The sequence below is a fragment of the Dysidea avara genome, chromosome 12 (genome assembly GCF_963678975.1).
Source record: "Dysidea avara chromosome 12, odDysAvar1.4, whole genome shotgun sequence".
NCBI lineage: Eukaryota > Metazoa > Porifera > Demospongiae > Dictyoceratida > Dysideidae > Dysidea > Dysidea avara.
In genome coordinates, this window is record NC_089283.1 from 3,975,214 (window position 1) to 3,994,514 (window position 19,301).

Genomic DNA, 19,301 nt, shown 5'->3' on the forward strand with positions numbered 1-19,301 from the left:
ACCTGCAGATATAATAGTGGTAATTCAGTCTTACCATTACTGAATTAAGAATTAAATGCTCACTAGTGATCTGCTGGTATAGGCTTGTTTTACTACTTTTTATAGCTATTTCTTTGTCTCTCTAATTGTTTATTCTTTGATCCCTAATCCAACTTTATTTATCTGCTACTTTACTTGTTTGTTTACTTTGTTACACAATAGTTATGACTAGCGAAGCTGTGCATACTGCATTAAAGAAAGAATGGTGCCAGACATGCTACTTTTACATTTCAACATGTACCAGAACAATCAATTACCAAAAGTGTGCTTCGTGGTCAGTAATGTTCCACCCATTGCACAGCAATACAAATGAAGAACACAGTAAAAGAAGTGCCTCTGCAATCACAGCAGAAAATATGGGTGATATGTGTAATAGCTATCACCATAGCCACACAGAAGCCAAACTGCACTACAGCAAATCAACACCTTGCAAAAAGGCATGAAGTGACACTGCACAGTGAAAAATCAAGTCCATAGCCTTATGCATTGTCAAGTTATGCTTGTCTAAAGGCATCAGTTGGTTATTCAAAATTTAGTTAACTAAGATTTTAAATTCTATGAAAACTTTGTGGAAAAATTTGGGGTTGCTCTGAAGACATTTTTGGGATTGGTTATGCTTAAGCAATACCACCAATTTGCTTTGACTGAAAACTGAGTTGTTTTGGAGGGCATGAATGCCCAAAACTCAATGATCCCTAATATACGTACAGCATTGCTATACTGTATGATTATTATCCTTACCATCACTGCAGCCATTTTTTGGCCACCACATTTGATTTCACAATTTTTATCACCTAGGGCCACACATTTTTACAGTATGGCTGGTTTTGCATAGATTTCACTTATTTTTGTATATCAAATATATTTATTGAGTTTCACTCTTAGTAGCCTGTTTCATATTCTTAGGAAGAAATCAGCAAAATATCAGGCTATCAAATGAAAATCAATCAGTTAGAAGTGGAATTGTCAGATCTCACTTCAAAGTTGGCAGTGTGTGAGAAGAACTATGTCAATGTAAAGACTGATAATAGGAAGCTAATGGATAAGATTTATGAACTGAAAAAGGTATATATGTGGACATTGTTGCAGTTGTAATGTATAATCTAATCCAAAACAGCCAAGCTGTAAAAAAATGAGTGCGGCCTTCAGAAAGGCTACGGTGAAAAAAGATGTGAAATCCAAGGTGATGGCCAAGAAATGGCTGAGATGGTAGGTTAATGGTAAAAATTTTAACAACGACAATTCAAGTGAATTTGGTGCTGCATGGTCTTGGCACAAAATTCACTTGAACTGTCATTATTAAAATTTTTATCATTAACCTACCATCACAGCCATTTCTTGGCCACCACCTTGGATTTCACATTTTTTTTCACCATAGCCTTTCTGAGGGCCGCACTCTTTTTTTACAGCTTGGCTGTTTTAGATTAGATTTCACTTCTTTTTGTATTTGTATACGCAGGGCTTTCTTTACCACAGGAAGAAGAAAAAGATGAAGCAAATTTTAAATACTTTAACTAATTCAGATTTTGTCTGTAAATGTACAAATTATATATATATAATTTATTACATGTCAATTATTCCCTACGGATAACTTGTTTGCAGCTAATCTTTCTACTGGGTGACTTGAAATGTAGCTGAAGTTTCTACAGGGTGATTTGCTTGTAGATGAACTCTCTACAGGATTCTCTCTACAAGGTGACTTCTTCTAGCTGAACTCTCTACAGGATGATCTTTTCGTAGCTGAACTCTCTACAAGGTGATTGATTTTTTTGCAGCTGAACTCTCTACATGATGGTTTCTTTGTAGCTGAACTCTCTACAAGGTGACTTCTTCTAGCTGATCTCTCTACAGGGTGATTTGTTTGCAACTGAAGGGTGATTTGTTTGCAGCTGAACTCTCTACATGGTGGTTTCTTTGCAGCTGAACTCTCTACATGGTAGTTTCTTTGTAGCTGAACTCTCTCTACAAGGTAACTTCTTCTAGCTAATCTCTCTACAGGGTGATTTGTGTGTAGCTGAGCTCTCTACAGGGTGATTTGTTTGCAGTTGAACTCTCTACATGATGGTTTCTTTGTAGCTGAACTCTCTACAAGGTGACTTCTTCTAGCTGCACTGTTAAAAATTGAAGTGCTTTGGTAGCACCTCTAGGCACTATTTTTTGACTGAAGTACTTTGAGGTGCTACCACAGCATTTCTAGGTGCTACCATAGCACATCAGTTTTAACAGTGCGATCGCTCTACAGGGTGACTTGTTTCTAGATAAACTCTCTACAGGGTGACTTGCCTGTAGCTGAATTGTCTATCAGATTAACTGTTTGTAGCTGAATTCCCTACAGAATAACTTGCAATGTAATATAATTCTATAATGGAGTAAGTTATAAACGTAGCTGGGTGAATGTTCTATTAGAGTATCTCGATCTCGCATTTGCTACACGTAGTTGCCTTTCAAATCATAACTCAGTGGTTTGTAATCTGATTCTTCTGTACTACTGCAAGGACTTTCTAAGATAATTATTCCAGCTACTTACTGATTTTCAGCTCATTGCTCTAAGCGGTTTGCCTGGTAGACGTGAAAACTAATAGTTTTATTATTCATAAAAATCGATCGCGTAATTTGACACAGGTTGGGTTTTGTATCATATCTCCATGGTCTTTATCTCGATTCATTTCAAATGACAAAAAGGCACTCCTACGATGGGTACTCCACCTACATATCAATTTTCAACTCATTTCTCCAAGGTGTTTACCCTGTGCATTCGAGGTGCGCGTTCATCCATTGGTGCTTACACTAGGGCTCCACCACCAATGGATTTAGTGCAAGTGGAGTCCCGCTTGTCAGAGTCACATGCTGGCTGTGTTACTCTGTTTTTTTTCTTTTGTCTTTTACAGTTGTCCAGCACGTGCCTTTGTGCTGGGGTGGTAGGCAAGGGCAGTCCATCAAGCCCGGGTTAGGAAAAACCCTGTAGGCGTGACAGACCTTCGACCTTACTTTACGCAAAAAGTCGGCCATAACTCCGTGAATGTTCATCGGATTCCTACCAAAGTTGGTACTGAGATCCGCCTTAATGAGTGGTGGGGTCTATTCTACGGAACGGAACGGAACGGAATGATGGACTAAACCACGGAACGCTTTCTCAAATTGAAGCTTGCAACTTACCATTGCTGAAACTGCCCTTACAAGTTATCAGTGGCACCTCCAGTGGTTGATTAAACATAAGATAAAAAGAATTAAAGGATCAATTGTGGGCTCTTGTTGGTTGTCATTAGTAACAAAGTATTAATTGTGGGATGAGCTGTATTAGTGATGTTCATCCATGGTTCATCTACGGATATATCAAGAAGGGCGCTTTATGTGAGCTGTTTTGCTTATTTTGAGTTTAGAAAACAGTCTGGGCCAGCTTTTCAAGTCATAAATCAGTGTACAAAGCAAGCAGGAAGACACTGGTAACAGGAAAGAGCCAGCTGAATTAAAACTTGTGCAGTGTGTGAGGAACAAATATTTTGGCAGACCGCAAAGAGGCTATATTCTGCAAACATCACTGAAGTGTATCCATGGAATTATTAACAGCCGGTGCAGTGGACTAATGCCGTGTTCAATAGTGAGCTGATTTTTTCTGTTGCACAAATTCAAGGATGTGTCCGACTGCTAGCCTTGAATCAGGCTAAATGCCAAAACTCAAGATCAACCAAATCTTAATTACTATAAGCCTTCTGTGCATGTGAAACTATGTCCATAACCACCAGGCAAACGTGATTTGGATCAAGATGTGTGTGTAATTTCAATGTGTAATAGAGTGAATGATGTAATCTAATGATGTAACATTATGATGTAATTAATATTTGCTGTACTATAAGAATTCTGTCCTGTAGTTGTAATTCATTCATTTCTGTGTGCTTAATAGTTATTCATTAATAATCCTACTGTGGTCTAGCTGTGCTGCTTTTACTCGGTCATCTACAAACCTGCAATAGAACACAATGTATCTAGTCAGACCTGAAATGGAACACTCACATTAATTACATACCATCTAAGAATCCTAAAATTTCTTAAGTGTAACATTTCACATGCTTCACTTCAAACAAAACAGGTTAAATTTGTTCTTCTGTTTTCAAGTGATTCCCAGTCCAGCTGGTCCATGAAATTACAGTGGGATCACATGTATTTGTTACAGTGCAGGCTGCTCTGTGTTGGATCTACTCTAGAGTTGAGATTTCAAGGTAGACTGCCAATGTACCAACACTGTTGTAGCATATTTAAGTGGAGAACAAATGAATACAGTAATGCTAGATTACTTATGTATACAAATTTTTCATACTGAAATTGATATCTCATTTTGATTTGTACCTCCACTTTGCAACATATTCAAGAAGTTACCACCCTTTTAATCTCCATCCACTGTTGTTAATTAACCAAGATCTCACCAGTCTTTGTTTTTTCCATCTACAATTTTGCTTTGGAACAATAATTATCTAAAGGTTCTAAGTATTTAAAATCTGTAATTCACCGTACTAATTTTATTGATTTGTCTGTATGTTTTCTTCATTTTCCTTTGAAGTTGTACAGTATAGGTAAAAAAAGATAAATTTTCTCTCCCATCTTATTCTAGGATTTCTATTGACTAAGAAAAATTTAATTATTTGTATACAGGCTCAAAATTGAAAAAATATAAAGAAAGTGAATGAATATTAATAAAATAATATACAGTCAGTTTGCATTTGGTGTCTCCAACTGCAACAAAAATTCGATGAACCCGTGCATCTCATCGCTGGTTGTCTGAACATTTTGAAAGTGATACCTCACTCAATCAACCATATATTCTGTTTATTAGACTGAATAAAGTCATGATCACCTAGCCTTTTCATGTCACCAGTAACTTTCTAGTTAATTTCTCTGTGGATATTATGTTCTGAAACTGAAATTAAATGGTCTTCTAAACTATTTATCTTGTCAAGATCAGCAGAAACAACTGACATCCAATCAGCTACTGTATTGTAGTAACAAAACTTGCCTTGGTCATGTAATAAATGAATTGAAGAGACCTGCTTGATATATCAGGTAGTAGAACAATCACTGCATGAGACCGCTATTAATATTTTATTATTATCCTATTCCATTTATAAAATTCCTGGAGGCTCCACTGATAAAATGCAATTTCAGCGATGATAGCGGCTAGCCAAGCTGCACGTTTTGATTCAGAAAGTATTCCATTCTGTAAAATAGACTCCATCCTGGATTCAACTCACTACTCAGGCTGAGATATCTGGCATTAGTCCACTACTCTGTTAATGAATCACTGATTTTCACACAATATAGCCCAGCCTCCTCGAGGTACCTGATTATTTGCTCCTCACACACTGCACAAAATTCCTTTAGATTCTGCTTAGGCTGAATTGATTCAGGTTGTCACCATACTTGTTTCCTTTGTAGTGTAGCTACATACTGATTTATGCCGATTAGAAAGGCTGGGCCCCAGACATGTACATTCTAAAGTCAAAGTAAGCAAAAATAGCTCACATACTAGTAAAACAAGTCATGCATTAAGTTCCCTACTTGATACATCCGAAGATGAACACATTGAGTCAGCTATTCCCACAATTAGCACTCCGTTACTAATGACAACCAACAAGAACCCACAATCGATCCTTAAATTCGTTTTATCTTTCTTAGGGTGCGTTTGATTACCTGCTGGAAGTGCTTATGATGCCACCGATAACTTGTATAGCAATGGTAAGCTGCAAGCTTCAATTTGAGAAAGAATTCCGTTCTGTAGTTTAGTCCATCATTCCGTTCCGTTCCGTTCCATTCCGTTCCGTTCCGTAGAATAGACCCCACCTTAATGAGCCCTTTAAGTGTGCCTTCGTGTTTTATGGCGGATTTTGCGAAGTGTGCAAAATGAAGGAGAAGATGAAGAAGAAAAAAACAAAGAAATTAAAACGAAACTTTGTTCGCTCGTATCTCGGAAATGGCTGGAGTGATTTTCTTCAAGTTTGGTATGTAGACTCCCCTAACTGGCCGGCACTTCTGTAACAAACATATGAAGAAGTTTTTACATGGAACGGACATAATTTGACTTAATCACAGAACACTGTAATTTTTGCAAACTAACCTGCAGAACTAATTCGCAATGCTTTTGTTTCATTGTAACACTAATGAAGTGAAGGTTAATGGCTGTCAAGACATTGAAATACCTCGTAGCGTTCCCTTCCAAATATCCTCCATTCAATTTACCATAGAAAAAGTAAGTGATTTTCAACCTTAAAATGACGCACTTAAATTTCCTCTGATTTCTTTCTGCTATAGCTCATCTTAATCACTATTCACTGTTCTTTCCAAACCTGGTTCGGAATCCGAAGTATCTATCACGTGTTGCGGGTTATTACGCCTTTTATTGCAGACTCCCAAAACACCCAATACAAAATGTATGGGGAAATTTGCTACTCCCGATCGGTTTAGGCCATTTTGACGCACCTAAATTTCCGTGAATTGGACTTCTTTTGGTATCATTGTACTCGCAGAGAGTTTCTCTACATGTATCAAATTTGGAAAGTTGCTAAACAGACTCAAGGTAGGCGGTACATGATAATTAATTTAATTTTTAATGGTTTTTCAATCAAAATGTATTGGACATGCCTGTTCCAGCTGGCATTTTTGCCATGGAGAAAAGTATAGCAAATGTCCGCAAACTTCTTCATATGTTTGGTTTCAATCGGATTAGGGATCACAGAGCTACATAGGTGTGAAAATTGCGTTTTCTTTCTTCCTGTTAATATACTCATGGTGTGGCGCTCCGGCTTCTTGGGCCGCACGACACACTACCGTGTGTCTTGATACATACCAACAAATGCAGTCATGCCGGTTTTATTAGGATTAATATACTGGTGTCATTTGACTCTTATGATGCATGCTGTCCAATAACAATGTTCAATATTTGTTTTATATGGAAAAGGGATATTATATTTAGAATTGCTACAAAGCTTTTAACAGACCAAGAGCAATGTAGTCACCATTGGGTCTGGGATATTTTCAATGCCATTATTTTGAATCCCTGTACTTATATTTCAGGTTAGAATTTATGATGACAAGTACATAGAAAAATTGTGGAATTTTCAACTAGAGTAGGGACCATAGCACATCGATAAAAAGTACTGAAACAAGCTGCAGTAGTACACGATATTAAATCACAGTAAAACAATAAGAAGTGTTATATCCCTACTGTACATTGTTTGTTAACCTTTTTTGTAAATAATTATTATGACTGGTGAACCCACGCATACCGCATCTGGAATGATGCCGCGCACCCCAATTATCGTCTGTAAAGTGAAGTATCCATTATGCTTCGTTGTCAGCTATGTTCAACCCGTTACGCAGCATTTCAAATCAAGAACTGTTTGAAAAGCGCCTCTGCTATAAAAATAGCCACTATGACAATTATGGACAATTTCCATTACGAAGGGAAGCCATCACGTGCTATCGCCAAATCGACACTTTTCACTGTCAGCAAAGATGAATGGGACATAAAGGAGGACACTGGTAAGTTCATGAAGAAGGCATTGCATGTACTGCGGTATGCCAAAAGGCACCTGTCAGGCTGAAGCGACATCGAACAGTGAAAAAATCAAGCCCGTAGCCTTAGCCGTTATCGAGTTACGCTTGTCTGAAGGCATCAGTCAGTCATTTACTTACTCAGTCAGTAGAAAATTCCGTTAAATAAATAATTTTTAAAATTCTGTAGCAACTTGTTGAAAGCGTTTCGGGTCGATCTGAAAGCTTGTTTGGGCTTAGTTTCACCTAACCAATACTGCGTGATCATTGTTAGGGGAAATCAAGGCTATTTTTTGGGTGATATTACTTTGTGGACCACGCCTACTCCTTTGTGGTCCCTACTATACACTACTATCATAGTATATGATGAATAGAACATAGAATGTGAATCAAGGTGTTTGGATTTAAGTACTTGAAAGTTGAAATACATCCGTAGCTACGGTACCTGCATACAACACAACAAATCAGAGCAGATTATAAAGGTTGGCCATCGGACATTTACCAACTAATTAGCTCAAATACAGCCCAACTACCTACTGAATTAGTCAAGGATGGCTGACCATTTTTCTGCTAAAAGAGATTGATATACTCTAGTAGAACAGTCAACTACTCTAATAGAGCAGTCAAAAAATTTTAAAAAGATGTACATAAAAGTTTTTAAAAATCAACAAAAAAAGTCATCCAACTTGGAGAATTGAACCTACTCCTTTCTATGAAGTATAAATTGCATCAATTCTACCACAAGTTTACACATTGTTTTAGTGGCTTCTAAAGGGCTTTTAAATGTTCTACATTATACAATCATAATTGCTATAGATTGTGAACCATGTATATATAAACTAGCATTAATACCTTCCCTACATACAGGACCATTTCGCATTCCACATTAACCAAAATAACACATTGGGATTGAAGCATTTAAGATTATGTCCTATAGTAGCGTGCATGGTGTTTTTTGCATGAACCTTACTTCACCGCAAGCCTAATAGTTAAAATGACATGAACATGCTGGTTAGCTAAACAGCAGAATTGCATGTAAGCTAAACCAATAATTATCGAGACATGTGCAAATTATGTGGTGCTGTCCTACCATGCAGGTACTGTAATAACATGGCTAACAAAGAGTATTTAAAGCAGCACTATTTATTGTATATAGCTATACTGCAAGCAGAGTTTTGAACAAAATTGACTTAACTCACAGGTGTACACTTCCTGACTATTTGTTTTATAATTTAGGCAAGTAGTTAACATCACAAAGAATTGCAGTTACAAAGAGAAGGCACTTACTCTAAGGCTTAAGGAACAAACACACAAACAAGCATGCACCCAATTGGCCTGCCCATGCCTGCTCTATACTTATCAAATGTGCTACTATATTATTGTTCCAATGGTCCATATGCTGTGAAGCAAAACCAGGATGCTACTGTGTGAACTTATTATGAGAAAAAAAAGTTGAGTTAGGAAAAGTATGCACCAAAGGGTATATAAAATGAAAAAAAAGTTTATCAGTGGCGGAGCTCTCACCCTACACAGCAGTAACCACAACAACTTCAGGGAAGTGCTTTACCAGCTGAGCTGTTTATCATGTGGTTAGCAATGGAATGCAGCTAAGTTTTCTCTACACCATGGCCTTCAACGTGCTGTAGCAGAAGAAAGAACACATGTAGAAGCTTGCAATAAACTTTGCAATGTAGCCAGATGGTGAGCGTTTTGCTTCATGTGTGAATTGTGTTGGTACTGTATGTGCACAGATTGCCGAGTAAGCATCATCAATAGCTGACATATGAAAGAGTGTGCCACGGAAAGGTGGCACTGAGAAGAAAAAGGTTGTCATGGGCAGGAATCGAACCCTAGCTGGATCTTTGGGTTGATATAATTCTATGTACTAACACTTGTGCTGTTTGTTTGTGGTTTTGACAGGAAAGTAGCTCAAGCTTTCCTCTACACAATGCCTTCAATGCTTTATAAAGTATGAACGGAAGCATATAGTGATTTGTAACAGCAAACTTGAAGTTGCCAGATGATGAGCGCTTAAAGTCCCATGTTGATACGTGCTTTGGTTGTCTAGTTTGCAGTGTCATGAAGCAGACAGACATGTACAGGTAGACAGACAGGCCCACCAACCCAATGTTCTGAGAAAACTATAATTTTTACCAAATTGGGATAATGATTTGCTGTGCCAATGCTTTTGGGTTGCATTTAAATAAAAGTTTGAACATTTGTAACCAGGTAAGTAAATAGAAGATGGGAACAGGAGCAACCAATAGAAAATGCATGATATAAGGGTCATCATGTCAAAATACAAGTTGAATTTACAGCACAAATGCTTCTTTGCAGCACTGTTGGATCCTTCTGCAAAACAGTTGAAACCCTATAATAGAGCAGTTATAGGGATGTTTTGTCAACTATACTACCAGAGAATTGAAAGATGAACTACTGCTGGAAAAGATTCAGTATAGAAGACTAGCTAAGATATTAACACTAACAGCTAGCTTCTCCTTTAAAATCATAAACATAACTAGTAAACATGAGGAGGTCCATAAAGTATTCTAGTTAAATGGAGTTTAACTAGTTAAACTAGGTTAATGTTGCAGTTGAGCATGCATGAGTGTATTATGATAGTGACTAACCCAAAGCTCCACCATGACTGGAGGGAAGATTGGGAAGGCACACACGTGAGAAAGGTTGGCAATAATTGGAGAATAACATTGCGCATGCGTTACAAGAAAAGGGCACGTGGAGAAGTGTTAGAACACATGGTGCTACGTAGCATAGTGAATCTTGTCCCACCCACACCACTCCCCTCTACCAACTATCTCATATTAGTATTTTAGAAGACGATAATCACAAAAGGATTGTTGGGTGGGGTTTAATGTAATGTATTGCCCAATAAAAAATTTAATTAACGGGAGTGTGGGGAGGTGAAGCATGCACCACAGACAGTCCCAGCAGGGAGCTTAGTAAATCCCCTCATTTTTTCCCTTGTCTTTTCCATCTTGAGGCTAGCTTAGAGTGTGACAGTGCAGAGTTTCTATTAGGAACATTGTGGCATGCGGAAATTCTTGTGGCTTCAGAGAATGTTAGAATCCCCAAGCATTCTTACCTCCAAGCCTTTGTAGTAAAACATGCTGTATACATCATGTAAAATTGTTGAAAAGGGGCCTATTTGAGAATTAATAGGAGAATCCATGGAACCCTGCACACCTACCAAAACAACCACCATCTGTTGACAGTGGCAACCCGCTCACAACAGGGTAAGCCCTGCTGACCGGGTTAAACTGACAAGCAACATTAATAGAAATTCACCTGGCCCGCCTATTATTGGCCTTCAAAACTGCTTCCAGATAAGAATTATATTGTGGGGTATGTAGCAGTATGCTTGTCAGGCTGTACGCTAACCCCTCATTGGTACCACCTCAGCTTGATACATACTGCAGCTGCCACAAATTATGTGACTTTTATTCTGAGGTTGTAGGTAAAATTTCCTATAGGAATTGTTTGTTAATTGGATGTAAACCTCTTCATATTTTTAAATGGTTGAATCTTCTAAAATGGTAGCTGACTTTCAGTGTTGAAATCTTAGCTAGTCTAAATACCTAATCTATGTTAGCTGTGGTCCATCAATTCACAGGCTTTCAATACAGGTGTACGTAATAAAACTATTCTAGACTGGAATTTTAATGCAAGTGGCTGCTCTATTAAAAGTGTTTCGATCATTTAATAGAAGAATCCAACACTGCTGAAAAGAAGCATTGTGCTGTAACCCCCAATCAGTGATGACCTTTATCAGGAACTTTCTGTTGGTTGTTCCCATTCCTGCTTTCTGTTCCTGTTTCATTCCCATTTTCTTATTAGAATTCTACTACTGTTTGCAGGCAACTGGTTAATAGTCAATATTAATTATATGTTAAAGCATTGCCGTGAATGCTATATAAAAAATAAAGCATGAGACATGCAGCTGAGATGCTAATAAAGCCGAGTGCTTTATTAGCATCAAGCCAAGTGCTTTATTTTTCATATATCACGAGCAAGGCAATGCTTTAAATGATTTATGTAACTTTCTATTCATGTAACTTCACCATACACTAGGACTCGTAATTAACATGCGTTGCACCAATTATTAGCAGCGTGAATGCATACAAACCAGTTTAACAAAGTGACTCACGCGTAGTTCACCATAGTTTGGCATAGTAGACATTCATTGCATATTTTGGCAGGTTTTGGTCACAACCCACAATCGATTCTATTGTGACACATAGTGAAAAGTATTTCTGTGGTGTCTCCAGGATTTGTCCGTTTTGATTAGCAAATGTAACAGCAATGCTACCTTCTCTCACCCATCATCAAAGCATTTAGGTATGTCTATAAAAGCAATCCAGTGGTAGAACTCGTATTGGCTTGGGTGATTGACCGCTCAGCGAAGCAAGGGCTATCAGCCTTCACAGACTTGGGTGATTAGTCGTACAGGTGTGAGCACCGTGGGCTATTAGCCTGCACTAAAGCACGTGGGCATAAGTATTCTGAGGTATCATTTTGTCAATGCCACCCAGGACTACGATGGATTAATCTTTTTAGTACCATTTCTTTCTTTGCTACTGAGCATTCATAGATGGGTAGTGAGTCAATGGATTCTTTTTCTGGACATTTGTTAAAGTGTCCTAATTGCAAATACCAGTACCAATTTTTACATGTATTCAGTGAAGTTGCATGTAATTGTGACTGATTATTTATGTAAGAAAAGATCAATCTTTTGTCATGCCTACAGGGTAAAAGAGTAGTAAAACAAGAGATGAATGATGGCATTACAGTATAGCTTGGTGGACTACATTTGCATGTTTTATTTTGTTCAAAGTAGGAATTTTCCCACTCAGCAAAAATGTACCATCATTCATCTCTTGTTTCACTACTTTTTATCATTTGAATCCCTTAAATTAATATTTTAATGTACTAGTTTGTTTGATTTGATGTCTTGCATACAGCTATACACATGTAACTGCTCTTCTTCCTGACCACGGTCAATAGGCTGAAGGCCAAACGAAGCAGCGCATAGATACCATTTTACACCACAATAACAAATTCACTACTGGCATGTGCCTTTCAGGGTTCCAGCAAGTGTATTCCCTCTGTATCTTGTCTTTCCAACCAGGTTTGCTTTCCTTGTGCGGCACATTTGATTAATAATAATGATCGAGCACACAGAGACCATACCTCTTAACGATCTATTTTCTCAATCATGACCCTTATTATTGGTGTAGCTGTACTCATAATGATAGCACAGTGAAAATTTGAAATAGTGACACACCCCTGCAGCTGGTAGGTGAGTGGCTGCCTTGAGATAGTCTAATACAGCAGTCACCCCAATCAGACAGGCAGGTATGCAGAGGTGTCTGGATTCAGTGGAACGAAATGGTGGACTGGAATGGAATGGAATGGTGGAATGGAACAGTAATTTGGTAATTTCACTTAGTGGTCACCTCTTTATACAGACCACCTTCTAATAAGACAACCTCTTTATAAAGACTGTTTTACTTTAATGCTAAAATTGCTGCTATCTTGTTGTTTTAGGGTGTATCTCCATAGGATGCTTATTGATCAGTTGTGTGCCACATAAAAGTCAAAGTGATATCTGATTATTAATACAGCAATACCCCCATGCAAAAACAGCTTGGTTGTACAAAAATGATGTGTCCATGAAACTAAAAGTAACTGACAACTAAAGGAGTTAATATCTGGAGAGGCTAAGTAATAAATATTAATATCGGAAACTAACTATAATTTATATAAATTTGGTCCTTTATCATTGACTCATGCAGTCTTGCTGCTTTCCTAATTAACTCTAATGGCTAGTAATTTGGCCATTTTTTTCTCCTCTACAATGACTATTGAAAAAGGTACCAATTTACTAGCTAATTAGAGTTTAAGGGAATTAATTAGGAATGCAGTCAGACTGCATGAGTCAATGATAAAGGATCAATGTTATATATAGATTTTTGTAAAGTATAGCCAGTTGCCAGTAATAACATTCATTTCTTGGCCTCACCAGATATTAACTCCTTTAGTTGCTCAGTTTTATGGACAAATCATTTTTTGTACAGTTGTATGGAGGGGATTGTTGTATTGTTGTATCATACATAAATCCATCACTCTGGCTTTTCTAGGTTTAACACGTGGCACACAATTTTATCAATGAGGCCATCCTATGAGGATACACCTTAAACAACAATTCAGACATTAAAGTAAAATGGTCTTTATAAGAGGTGGTCTTTGTTAGAAGGTGATCTTTATAAAGAGGTGACCACTAAATGAAATTACCTAATTACCATTCCATTCCACCATTCCAATCCACTCAGACACCCGGCAGGTGGGCGGGCAGGTGGACGGATGGACGTGCAGGCTGGCAGACAAAAGTTTGAGTTCAGTCACTTTCACCTGTAAATGTTCTCTTGATTTTTAATTTTGATGTTAGATGGACTACTATTATTCCATAAAGGTGATTTTCATTGCATAAGATGTCTCTAGGATGATTTTTAAAGGTGGAATTATGTGTCACTTGTGGGGAGATCCATACTTAAACAGTACTACTGTACTGTTTATGTACATATAATTTTATAAGTTGCAGTAAGTTTAGCTCTTGCATGTCTATACATGTATATCTTCATGCACAGTTGGAGTTTGGCGATTCACTAATAATCAACAGTAAAGATGTCCACATCACTCCTAAGATACTGGGATACAGTTCTTATAGTGTAGTTTACGCTGCACAGTATTATGGGAAACAATGTGTGGTTAAGCAGATCGATTCAACAAAAGAAAAGTCCTATAAATCGCTGAACAAAGAACTTAAAGTTTTACGCACTCTTAAACATCCCTGTGTTATACAACTATTAGGAGTGTTCTTCAAATCAGATGATCTCAAGTCACCAGTGTTACTGATGGAGAGAATGAAGGTGAACCTTACTAATTTTTTGAACGATGAAAGATCATTCCATCATAAAGTTTCTATACTAAATGATGTAGCATGTGGTCTGTGCTACATACACAAGAAAGGAATTATCCACTGTGACCTGACTGGTAATAATATTTTATTGACTGAAAATTTTAATGCCAAAATTGCTGATTTTGGACAAGCAATAATTTATGATCAGGAATGTGATAGAGGATTACCCACTGCTCCTGGTAATGAAGCTCACATGCCACCTGAGGCATTTAAACCTAATCCTGACTACTCCACTAAGTTGGATGTGTTTTCATTTGGTTGTGTTATAATCCACACAGTAACACAAGAGTTTCCTATACCTGACAATAAATATGTTGAAACTTCAGAACAAGGGAATTATAAGGAACTTTCAGAAGTTGACAGAAGGTCAAAATTGATAAATACCTTAAAACGTAATCGTGATGGTAACACCATTTTATATGATATGGTGTTGGAGTGTCTACAGGATGATCCTCTTAGTAGACCTGTTATAGAAGGAGTGTGTGAACACCTGACTGAAGTAAATAGATCTTTAAAACTTGCTACACATTCCAAGCTCCTAACCAATAATGCAGGAGAAATAGCTGATAAACCTAATGCAGCTACAGAACCAGGCTTGCAACAAGGAAAGCAACCACTACAGTGGATCTCTATGTCTAAAAAGTTTAGCCATGTCTCACATTCTATCACAAGTATGTAAATGGTTATGGTCATGTACATGGTATACCATATAACTACTACATAATATATGTATACATAATTTACTAATGCTCATACAGTATAAGCATGTAGGTTATTTTTTAATTCACATTTTTTTTACAAATGACTTTCCATTCATAAAGATTTTACTTGAGAATTGCTAGCTACGTATCTAAAGATGTAGTACTCTTTTATAAGCTGTTGGTATGTGCCAATGACTTTGTGAAACTTTCACCTTCAAATGTTGTGAAATTAGTAAAAATTGGTTGTTTTATACGTGAAACTCTCAACAGTATAGGGTCAGTAGGTCAGCATATAAAAATATTAAAAACAGAATTTAGGACAAAATGAATGCAAAAGTAACAAAATACAAGTGGTCTCAAGAAATTCTTTGCAGCCATAGTGTTTTTGAGCTAGAAGATATTTGCAAGTAAATAACATTTACACACCTTATAAGGCTGATACTCAGCATTTATTGAAGTCTTTAAGTTAGATTTTTCATTAATAAATGTTTACTTTAATCTTTCAATCTATGGGTTAGTCATGCCTGTGATATAACTAATTGACTTAGTAGGAAGAGTTCTACGAAATCACTCTACTATAGATAGTGCGTCTATTGATAAAGTGTCAATTTTACATATCTATTTTTGTAGCACTTACAAGCAGGAAACAAGTGGTCAACATTCCTTGTCTGTTGATTGAACAGTTGTCATTACTAAAGACACTTAATTTAAGTGGGTTGGATATCACTGACCAAGGAGCTTATTTAATAGCAACTGTTTTATGTCAAACAATTTCACTTGAGGTGCTTGATGCTTCATATACGAAAATGAATACAGTGAAATGTGTTAAAATTAGTGAAACTTTGAAGCATATTTCTTCCTTACAATGTCTTAAAATGAGTAACAATGCAATCAATGAGGACGCTGCAGGTTATCTATCAGCAGCTGTTAGTAACTGTTTGATAGAAGAATTAGATCTCTCCAACAATCAGTTGTCTTCTCTTGCTATGTTTGAAATCATTACAGCATTGTCGAAAAGTGAAACTATAAGAGTACTGGATATTAGTAAAAACTTCATATCAGTAAATAATATTGGAAATATATCTACTGTCCTTTCCAAATGTCTTACACTACAAGAACTAAACTTATCACAAAATTTATTGATGTTAACTGGAGTAGTGAGAGTTGCCCAAGCTTTAAGAGGTCACCCTAATTTGAAACATCTGAATGTTGAGAAAAACCTTATTTCATATTTTTCAGAATGTGAATTTTTAGTAGACATCATTTTATCCACTAATCAGTCACTACTATACCTGAATGTGTGTGGTAGGAATATCAGACCAAGATTTGTTGAGGACCATATGACTCCTCCATGTAGCCATGAAAAGTGTAACAATTTTGTAATCCAAAATTTGTACTTGCCTGATTTATTACTGAGTCATGTTTTAACTTCAGTACATTATCCTAACAAAGCAGCAAATACTCCCCAGGGTAATGTTGTTAGGGTTACAGAGTCATGTCCTATTACTGGCGAGGATATATCTTCTTACTATGTTGATCATATTGGAGGAACGTTTTATAACACAGCTCATAATTTTGCTATTATCATTCCTCCTGGAGCTGTGTTACAAGGAGAGTGTGTACAGATACAAGCAACTGCAAGTCGTTTTGGTCCTTACCAACTACCAGATGGATACTATCCAATTAGTAGCTTCTTTTGGGTTAGTGCTCACTACACATTTAAAATTCCAGTATATTTGATATTAAGTCATCATGCTAGTCCTAGAAATGTTAGTGATCTTTATAAATTATATGTATTAGAGGCTTGTGTCCAAAATGTGTGCACAACCAGTGAAGGGAAGCTTTTGATGAATAAATTATTACATGGAGTTTTCTTTGATGACAAAATTGGATACTGTACTATTTCTACCAACCATTTCTGCTCTCAATGTTTGGCAAAGGATGATATAAATGTTCCGGATAAGTTTCTTGCATCATACTTTGCATATGGTTCTAGTGGACTTTTAAATGCTGAAGTGTGCATGTGCCATGTCAACAAAGAATGCATTGAGGTTTGTTCAGTACTACATCCTTGTGTTATAATATCCATTTGTATCTATTTGTTTTAGGAGGTTGAAAAACAGTATAAAATAAAGGAAACGAAGTTACTGAGGCCAGTTATATTCTCATTTAGTTCTCAACAGAGCTTGACTATTAAGGTTGATCCAGAACAGTTACAAGGATGGGATATCACAATTCAGACAGAAGAGGTTGTTAATTGCATGTGAATCTTTACACTTTGGACAATTTGTAATGTATGTTGTTGTTCACAGATATGCCATGATGAGTTTGATTTTCGTCATTATGAAATGAATACTTTACAAAAATTGGAAAATATTTGTGGCTTTCCTCCAAGATTTGTTGTCACCTACCAAAGAAATATCCCTTATGTACCACTGAGTTCTAAACTTATCATATCTAATGGAGTGAAACAAATGAAATTTCAAATCAGCGATGGTTCTGAACCCATACAAGGTAACTGTGAAAATGATATGGATTAACAATGTTACCAAAAGTTCATTTGCAAAAAATATGTGTGTATGTTTAAATTCTATTGTTAGCTGTACACTCCAGAAGGGTAGCCAGAATTTTCTAAAGAAGGTTCCCAGAGGTACAGGGGTGTGGCCCCAGCTGCTGACAGAGTTTGACAATTAACTATTAGTAGAGTGGATAAGCAACAAATTTTGATGAAATTGTTCACTTTGTGATAAAAGCACCAAATTTTCTGTAGAAGTTGAGTAAAGTATACTAAATCATTTGAGATATCATACCACATCAAAATCATTTCCCTAAGGCATGTTTTGAAACTTTTAAACTAGGTTATAAGTCCTGGTCATGAGTCAATTTTTTTTTGCTTAAATTGCATGAGCGTATTTCAAATTTACAGGTGCAATCAGAAATCTTTCAAAACATGATAAAATAAACTGTTTTTAAACACTTCTAATGGAGCCAATATTTCAGTGTTAAAAGTATTGGCACAATCCAATAGAAACAACATATTGCACATCTATAGCATGATCCTCCATGCTTCTTAACATGGCTAGCTAATGACCTGGATGGACACCTCCCTTAATTGGTTAGCTTTTGGATATAACCATCCTTTGCTAGTCTATTCAGATGGAAAGTTTCAGAATATTTATTACTAGCATTGGTACCTGCCCTATGTGCAGGACCATGTCCACACTAACTATAAGTTCAGAAGAAAAAAAAAGAGAGATTGCACTAAAAAGGTTTCCAAAGCAATGACAAAAAAGAAAAGTAAAAATCCACCAGCTGGAATTGAACCCATGCCCTTGTGTTTATATGGCACATGCCATGACTACTTATCTAAATATCTAACACTACTGGTAGGAACCCGCCGATTATGCTGGCATAATTTTGAGCATAATAGGTACCTAAAAGCATTGAGCATAATGCCAGCATAATAGGTTAAATATTTGTACAATAGTGTAAATTCTTGCTGGAAAAATGACAATTGCAAAATAAGATCGATATACTCTAATAGAGCAGTCAGTAACTCTAATAGAACAATCATCAAACTGACTGTTCTATTAGAGTATATCGATCTTTTCTCTTACATGCAGGCATGCAGCAAGAATTTATTATTTGTGTTCCAGCCGCTCATTTTTTTCTTTCTATACAGTGTTAAACTAGTAGCAAAGCATATGAACTAAGGCATGAACATTGAGAATAATCGAGCATAATAGGTAAATATTGAACATTAATTTAAGCATAATAGCCATTAATAGGTGAATTTTTGAGCAGTGCAGCATAGCATAATAGGTAAAATTATGAGCATAATCGGCGGGTCCCTAACTACTGGATAGGCATTGGAAACTGTCTTATAAAGGCATGTATATACGTTGACTGGTATAGGTGTTTACTTGCGGTTTGCATGCGGTTTACAGAAAGAATTCAAGCGAATTTTTGTCTACACCCTTGCACTAATCATGTTGTAAATGACGAATGACGGCAGTTAGAAG

The 19,301-nt window shown here is 36.7% G+C and overlaps 1 protein-coding gene across 1 annotated transcript in view; it reads left to right on the plus strand.

The window, feature by feature from the left end:
* LOC136241309 (uncharacterized) overlaps positions 1-19,301 on the plus strand; it is a 35,585-nt gene that overhangs the window by 12,741 nt on the left and 3,543 nt on the right. Inside the window, exons 2-6 of the mRNA XM_066032503.1 lie at positions 946-1,104; positions 14,247-15,249; positions 15,910-17,330; positions 17,388-17,528; positions 17,592-17,793. Of these exons, the coding sequence (XP_065888575.1) occupies positions 946-1,104; positions 14,247-15,249; positions 15,910-17,330; positions 17,388-17,528; positions 17,592-17,793 (2,926 nt within the window). The remainder of the gene's footprint in view (positions 1-945; positions 1,105-14,246; positions 15,250-15,909; positions 17,331-17,387; positions 17,529-17,591; positions 17,794-19,301) is intronic.